Source organism: Lolium perenne, chromosome 4 (assembly GCF_019359855.2).
Source record: "Lolium perenne isolate Kyuss_39 chromosome 4, Kyuss_2.0, whole genome shotgun sequence".
Taxonomy (NCBI): Eukaryota; Viridiplantae; Streptophyta; class Magnoliopsida; order Poales; family Poaceae; genus Lolium; species Lolium perenne.
This window is the reverse complement of record NC_067247.2, coordinates 76,382,887-76,391,335: the sequence shown is the minus strand read 5'-3', so window position 1 is coordinate 76,391,335 and position 8,449 is coordinate 76,382,887. Positions and strand designations below refer to the sequence as shown.

General features: G+C 49.3%; 1 protein-coding gene across 1 annotated transcript; it reads left to right on the top strand.

Moving 5' to 3' along the window:
- Positions 1–6,882: 6,882 nt before the first annotated feature.
- LOC127346913 (F-box protein At3g07870-like) lies at positions 6,883–8,070 on the top strand. The gene has a single exon (XM_051373156.1). The coding sequence runs from the start codon at positions 6,883–6,885 to the stop codon at positions 8,068–8,070; it is 1,188 nt and encodes a 395-aa protein (XP_051229116.1).
- Positions 8,071–8,449: the final 379 nt, after the last annotated feature.

The following is an 8,449-nucleotide window of genomic DNA, read 5'->3' as shown; positions in this document are numbered from 1 at the left end:
AATGGAATTCTATATGTATTCTCTTAGGCCTCCGAAGATAAGACAGAGAAACGAGGCCCGGCAAAGAAGTTGGGCAAAAAAGACCACTTCACAATTGAAGCTATATCACCGGAAGGCCAACCGGTGGTACCCGCGAGTGTCGGAGTGACATTTAAAAATTAGTGCGGAGTTGTGGTTAGAGATCGTCTCCCGATCACTATCAGAGAATGGAACAAGACCAAGAATGTGTCCGAAAATCAGGTTACCGATAGGTACAAAGACACACTTTTCGGCGACCTCATGGCACATTTCACTTTGCCAGATTTGGGATCGGAGTCCGAGAATGCTAAGCAGAGGGCGCTAGTGAAGAAATGGGCTCTTAAGAAGATGGGGGAACTTTTCCGGGCGTATAAGAACCGGTTATGGAAAAATTATAAGAAAGACAAGAAGCCTCCATTATTCGAGAACTATCTAGAGAAGCAGGAGCATCATTGGGAAGAATTTGTGGAGTACAAACAATCAGAGGAGACTGTGAACCTGTCCAAGAAAAACAAGAAGAATGCAAGCGAAAAGAAATATCACCATCATACGGGGCGAGGGGGCTACGGAGTAGCCATGCCTAAGTGGGATGCACAAGAGGCTGAGATGGAGCTGAATGGGATCACTCCAGAACCCACGCGAGAAGGATGAGACATTAGGGCTCGAAATTGGTTCCTCGCGCATGGTTGTGAGTATGACATGAAGACAGGGAACATTGTTGAAAGTGACAGCAGGGTTAGGGTACCCAGGAAAAAATGGATTGAAGTGACGACAGATATAAAGGCGGGAAAACTAAAGTTTGCTCCCGATAGAGAGAAAGACTTGCTGACGCTTGTCCTCGGTAATCCTGAGAAGGGAGGACGAACAAGAGGCTTCGGCCCTAGTGTTCCGTGGTCGCTTGGGTTTCCGGCCGACGCGGAGACTTATAGAAGCCGACCGAGAGCTAAACAACGCCAGCTGGAGGTGCAGAATGACCGGATGGCCGAGTTCCAACGCCGACTTGACCAGCAGCAGCGGGAGCTTCAGCAGCAGCAGCGGGAGATAAATGAACTAAAAGGACAACGCCCGCCAGATAATACCGCTGGCATATCTCAGCGACGAGACAGCAGCGTGGCCGACTCGGAGGCCCCTCCTACACGGATGATGATAGATGCCGGTCCTGGCGACCCCTTGGATGGAATCAAGGAGCAAACACCTTGTGATCTCCATGAGGTGTTCAGGAAGGTGTCTGTTAAGGTGGCGGTCGGCTATGTCTTACCGGCATTTGGACCTGAAGGTGAGCCGGCAACATGGCATGGTAATCCGATTCCAGCTGGCTATGCTCGTGTCGGGGTGGATTCAGTTGTCCCGTCGTGGGAGACATTGGAGCTCGAAATCCCTGGAGGTGATGGGGGGCTTACACTCAGAGAGGTGCTGGGAGAAATCATTCTCTGGGAAAAGAAGAACATCAGGCTGCCAGGCTGGGTAGCCCCTAGTACCAGTCATCCCAGCAGGTCACCATCACCTCCTCCAGGTGATCGCAGGCCACCATCACCTCCTCCTACTGATCACATGTCGCCACCATCACCCCGTGGGTACGACGTCGACCACGACATCGGTAGTCCATCTCCATCTCCAGCACCGCCGCCTCCGCCCACTAAGACTCGGAATGCACCCAGCCGGAAGCGTTTCAAGAGTCCTGTCCGCAAGATGTCGCCCCTCCCAAAAGTACCAAAGGTTCCTCCCCCCCGTCCTTACGATCGTACTGAGGAGGAAAATGATGCCATTGTTAAGAAATACAATTATCATTTTTTTCATAAGCCAAAACCTCCAGCGCCAGAGCCATACACAGAGAAGCAAATAGAATATGCTACTAGTTTTCTGAACACACCATCGCAGTATGAGTTACACGAGAAGAAGGATGACTATACACGCACTCTTGCGAAGGTAATTGACCATAAGAAGGATGAAAAGGCTAAGGAGAAGGACATTGCTGGCACGAGCAAATCATCAGCTAGAAGTGCAGCCGAGAAAAAGTCAAGTTCAACAAGTGCACCCCTCAAGGCCAAGCAAACGACAAAAGGCAGAAAGAGAAAGGAAGTTCCCCTCCTCGGAGATCAGCCCAAACAATCGATCCCAGCACTCAAAGTGTTTAATGTTCCCAAGGTGTACCAGGAACATGGTGGTCTCGATATGGAAGAAGCTGCAAGGCTAGCGGCTTCCTGTTCAGTTACCGTGGAGGAATTGATGTCTGCAGCAGATGCTGCACTACCCACTGCTGATATAGCTCCTAAATTTGTCTACGGGGCCGACTTGGTCAGCAGAGAGCAGCTGCATAAACTGCCAACACATATGCGGAATTTGCATCAGTGGTACCTTGATGCATGCAAGGAGAACATAATGTACATCGTGGCGAGTATACCATGGGAATATTACTACCGAAAGGAGGAGATCCATATTGAGATGAATGAACTCTGGCAGTTATTCAATCCAGATGCCCTCGACAAATCTCTCATGAGTTGCTATTGCTTGTAAGTTGTTAACTACATATAAGTTCATTTTCATTCAGTTCATGTTCGTTTTCATTGCATATACTCATTATATCTTATGTGTTCTCTTATGCAGACTGAAGATCAGTGAATGCAAAAGTAATAATATTATCAATGTTGGGTTTATTGACCCAGATAAAATACATGCTGAAACGGTAAAGCATAAACGCGAAGAAACGGGGGGAAAGCTACTAAGGTTTTTGGGGGAGCAATATTTCTGTGATTTAATATTGTTTCCTTACAACTACGAGTGAGAGTCTTAATGATCTTTTATGCACATTCAATTTTTCTTACTCGATGTTAAGTGTAATTCCTGATGTATATGCATAACATGTGCAGCTTCCACTGGATTCTAATAGACATTCAACCTGATAAGGGAATAGTTGAAGTAAGAGACCCACTGAGTAGAGGCGTGGACGGGTTCCACGACTTGCAGAAGTTGCTCCAAGTGTAATTTCCTTCATCGCCGCGCTTTATCTTTCGTGAGATATCAATTAATTATCCACTCATTCAATCATTCTTTTGCCTGGCAGGGCTTGACAAGCTTTGAAGAATCATCATAAGGAGATTACCTGGGCAAAGAAGCTAACATTTACTCCTATACCGTGCCCCCAGCAGCCACAAGGGACGAATCTATGTGGATACTACGTTTGCGAGTCCATTCGCATGTTAACCACTGAGAAGCAGAACAAAAATAAATTCGACGTAAGCAATAACATTCACAACTTTATTTATTATCATCAATATTTCGTTATCAAGACTGATATAGTCATACTCATCTCATTTTCGTATATAGGTCGACTTCATGCGGGACAGACTCCAACCAAAGGAACACCTACTAGGAATCGCGGAGGAACTGGCGGGACTTTTGGTTAGAGAAGTAATAAACAACAAAGGCTTGTTTAGTCCAAATAGATGCTCTACCTCCAAATAGACGGTCGTTAGTACCGCTTGTCGATCGTGAGCTCCATGTATATATATAGGGAATCTACGAATATGTGTAAGGGGAATCGACTTTTGCTTCCAATATTTGTTTGATCGATCTATATATATATAATGAATGAACGTGTACCACTTCTAGTAGCGTACAAATATATGCAACTTTTATTTTCAAAAAATGAAATAAAAGGGGGTCGGTGGCGGGGGGGGGGGGGGGTGCTGCACCTCTCAAACCCTAAAGCAGCAGCGTTGTGCGCGCGCCACGTAAAGGGCCTTTTGTCGCGGGTGGTAATACCGCCCGCGACAAAAGGGCCTGTCCCCTGCGCGCCAGGCGCCTGCCACGTGGTGGACTATATGTCGCGGGTGGTAAGCGACCCGCGACAAAAGGTGGACCCTTTTATCGCGACTCTTTTGTCGCGGATGGCGATCCGCGACAAAAGGCCCTTACCACCCGGAACAAAAGCCCTGTTTTCCACTAGTGCGCCTTCTGTTTTAGAAATGTAGGTAGTACATAGCTTTGTCAAATATTTAAGAATTTGACCATCAATATCGTTGTGAATACTTTAATTGAAATCTGAAAAATATATGTATAGCTTTGTGTCAAGAAGTATTTCCCAAGACAGTATATATGTATTAGTCATGGCCGGTTCCATACATGTTGCAGTGAAATAACATTATATGGGGAGGGTTGGTCACATAGATGAACTGCAGTGCTAGCGCGCATCGGGATCTGCAAACGTTAAAGTAGGTGTATGCGAAACATACTTGTGAGGTTTTGTGAATAAAGAGAATACATTAATATCAAAAATATAAATTTCACCAGATTTCTGCAGCAACGTATAATACCCTAATGATAAGGTTTGCCCGGCTAGGGTGATGAAGAGACAAGGACCTTCGTCTCGTGCTAATGTCTCTAGTCATGACTAGATGGTCTAAAGATCTATTTGTGCTTCTTATCACTTTTTTTTTTATTTCTTGTGCTACCGTACGTATAGATGATTATCATTAAATCGGCCACCATTTTTTTTGCCAAAATAACTCCTCGAAATAGGTTTTCGCCCCGTTATATTAATATAGCAACCGACCGATAAAACGAAACAAGCTGAGGCCGCAGCACAACCGAGCCCGAACAAAAAGAAAAAGAAACTAATGCCGACACCGGCAGATTGACGAAAACGAGGATGACTCCGCAACCGCTGCGCCCTCCGGAGAAGTACCACCACGCTCCTAGCACGCCGAGATGCCGCATACCAAGCAACACCTTCAACAAGGGAATGATGACGATGACGCTGCTGCCCGGACTAGGCCTAGGGTTTCCCCCGGTACGCGAAAGGGATTGGGGAGGAATACATCCGACGCCCTTCAGGAAGGAAGGCGGCACCTGTAGGCGTCGCCGCGTCAGAGTCGGACATGCCGACACAGATTTCTCCTGACCACCAAACCCACCACCCTGAACGCCCCGACGTGCTCCACCAAACATGCCACCAACCAGCACACACCACCACGGTCTTGTAGTCACCCTCGCCGTCGCACTGTGGTCACCGGAACATAGCCTAGAGGGAGAGACGACAAGCAGCAGGGACGGGGGTAGCGGGACCACAACCGGGCGGGAGGGAACTACCTCCACCGCTTTCGCGGTCGTTGACCAGACATGGCAACGAGGGCACACCAGGCCGAAACTGGCCCGGCCGGGCCCAAAATGGCCCGTAAAGCGCTACTGCCAAGCTGCAGCAGGCCAGCCGAAGCGCCGCCACCACCCATCCACCGCCGCCGCACCATCTCCGCCGCCAGGGAGCACCGCCGGTGCGCCGAAGACGCAGGCAGCCCGCCCAGCCCATCTGGGCCCTGCCTGGGCCAGATCTAGGCCGAGCAGGCCCCGCCCGCGCCGCCCGCCTTCGTTGCTCCGCCGCCAAGTAGCAGCGCCGCCGTCCCTTCTCCCACCCGGCGCGGGTCTCACGCCGCCGCGCCGGACCGCGCCCGAGCAAGACCGCGCCTCCAAGGAGCCCCCGCGCCACAGGTAAGGTCAGCCCCGCCGCCGCCCGCACCGCGTGGGCAATTCCCGGCGGGCCCACGCCGGCGGTGACAGCCGGGGGAAGGGAGAGGAGGAGGACTGGGGGGTGGCGGCGGCTAGGGTTCGCCCGTCGCCCGCGGGGGGGGGGGGGCGAGCGAGCGAACAGTTTTTTTCGGGGGAAAGTAACTCAAAATTCTTCAAAATGTAATTTAGAAGAAAGCTCATACCTTGCCAAAATAACTCCTCAATGTTCTTATGTTTCTGCATGCATCTGTAATTCGATATTCCCATATGTGGTCAACGTAGCGACGTGCATGCACTCTGACCACCCTTGATTTGCAGGCGCCATGATTAGCGATCGATCCACTGTGTGAGCGATGCACGCATTTGACAGCACGTGCAATACATCCAGGCACTACCTCTTTCCATCCACCCGTCCTGTGTCGCTTAAGTCCCATGTGCCTCGGAAGCTCTTGCCGGCCGTCTGAAATTCTACAACCCCGCAGTCGGTCTCCAAGAGGCTCCCGCATTGTGTGACTAAGAAGAAAAAGAGGCGAGTGTCCAAGATAATTACGTACGAGATCTTGAAGGTTTCCGGATGACTCAGAGTTCAACCATAACGGCCACTCCACCCCACCAGTCTTGCGTTCGGCAGGGCCTCCTCACCGACAGATTCTTCAGTTGCTTCTGCATGCATCAGCAGTAATTGGATTACTTCCATATGTGCGCAATGGTCGTTCGTGCACACTTGATTTGCAGACGCCGTCTGCGAATAATCCTTGCAGGATGCCATCGTTGCAGCTATTCAGATATCTCCGTGCAGCAGGCTGCACCGCATAATTGAGTAGGCCCGAGCCAGACGGGTTGCTAATGCTACATGGAAATCGAATCGAACTCCTGTGTGTTCCTGACGGCAAGTCCAAGTCGGACAAGCTGATGTCCCTGGAACGCAGCGAATTTACCGGCGCCGGTAGGTACAGCAGTGATGACGTCATGTTGACGTCATCCACGTGTTGATTTAGTTTCTAAAAATTTATGAAATATGTCTAAAATTTGTGAAACATGTTTGAAACTTGTAAAAAATATTTACTATTCAAAGTATGTTTCACAAAGTTTCACAAGTATTGCACACCTATTTATGAAACTTGTGAAACGTTTTCTACTATTCAAATCTGTTTCAATTATGTTTCAGTTTTGTTAAAAAGGATATAAGTAGTCTCACCAATCTCAAGGCTAATCTGTGGTAGATGACACTCCTACACATACAGTTGCCTTTAAAAATGAGTTTTCGGATGTCCCTGAAATAAACAACAGGTAGATCCAAAAGCAGAGCTAGCATCAGGGTATTATCCTAGTCGTAAAACCTAGATGTCTCAACTCTCGGCAATGGCGGCGTCGCTCCGTCCAACAGCAAGGCAAGCCAAAGGCAACAGCAGCAGCAGCACCGCTCCTCTCGTCTCCACTGCCAACGGCAGCGTCCTGCCCCAGGATTTGCTCTACGAGATCCTGGTGCGCATCCCGGCGAAGACGCTTTGCCGCCTCCGTGCCGTCTGCCGGTCATGGCGGTCCCTCCTCTCCGACTCGTCCTTCGTTACCGCCCACAATACCCTCCACGGACCGCTCGTCGCCTCCTTCAAGTGGGAGCCGGGCCAGCCGGCAGGCATCCACATCCTAGACAGGTCCGGCAACACCGTCAGGCATATACGTTTCGAGACTGGGTTTCAAAGTTACTCCTGGATCGTGGCGTGCAGCAACCTTGACGTGATCTGCCGCTTTGGTGCGGACGAGCGCCCCCGCCTGATCGACCCAGCCACCGGTGTCATCTCCCTATTGCCCGATGACCCAGAGTTCAACCATAACAAGCACACCACCAGATTTGGGTTCGGCTGGGCCTCCTCAACCGGGGAGACCAAGGTGCTGGCCATCACTGCAAGCCTCACGACAGTCCGTTGCTGCAAGGTCCTCACCCTCGGTGGCGCCGGAGAGTGGAGGGAGACAGGTTGCCCCATGACTAAACTTGCAACTACTCCTAGGTGTGTGGCCCTTGCCAAGGGGGTCCTCTATTTCTTGGGCTATACAAACTGCTACCCCGATCACATTGCAGCATACGACCTCCAGACGGAGCAATGGCGGCCGGATCTCGTGCACTTGCCGCTCCCAGTCCGATGCCACGTTTCCTTGGCTGAGCTGAGCGATAACTTGGTTGCAGTCTACAACCGTAACGTTGATAGCCATATTTCCAAGGATTTGTGGTTCCTCACGGACGCTGAGAAGCTTCTCTGGTCGAAGCGATACACGATCACCATGCCTTACCCAAAGACGTTTGACAGGATGATGGGAAGATGGGCAGATTGTTTTCCCTTGTGGAAACTGGATGATGGGAAGATTGTCTTCTGGGTGTCGCTGTACCTGAATGGTGGTGACGTGCGAGTAGTGCATTTTTTGCGGGTGTACGATCCCCCGACAAACACTTACACGGATGGGGCAGACATGCCTGGCTATACCTTTTTCGGTGTGTACAAAGGCAGCTTACTTGCTGGTCATCCATGGACCAGGAATCAAGCGGGTATATAAGTACTTTTTGACTGCCATTGTAAATTACAGGGATGGCTGCATACTTTGAGATTTAATGGTAGACATCATCTTTTTTTTTCCGGATATCATCTTACTCCCTCCACTTCAAAGTACAGTGTTTGTTTTGTATATAGCTTTGTCAAATATTTAAGAACTAAACACCAATATCGTTGCGAATATGATAATGGAAAATTGAAATAAATTTATAAACTTATGTGAAAAAGAAGTATTTAATTCCCATATCCTAAAACTTCATCAATTAAATCTATGTTTGTTTTAGATCACAGCACGTTTGTACTCAAATCCTGGTATAAACGTATAATTCATATGTAAATTTTAGCCAATAAAAGAGAAGTTCAACACCTATGGATGCTAACTG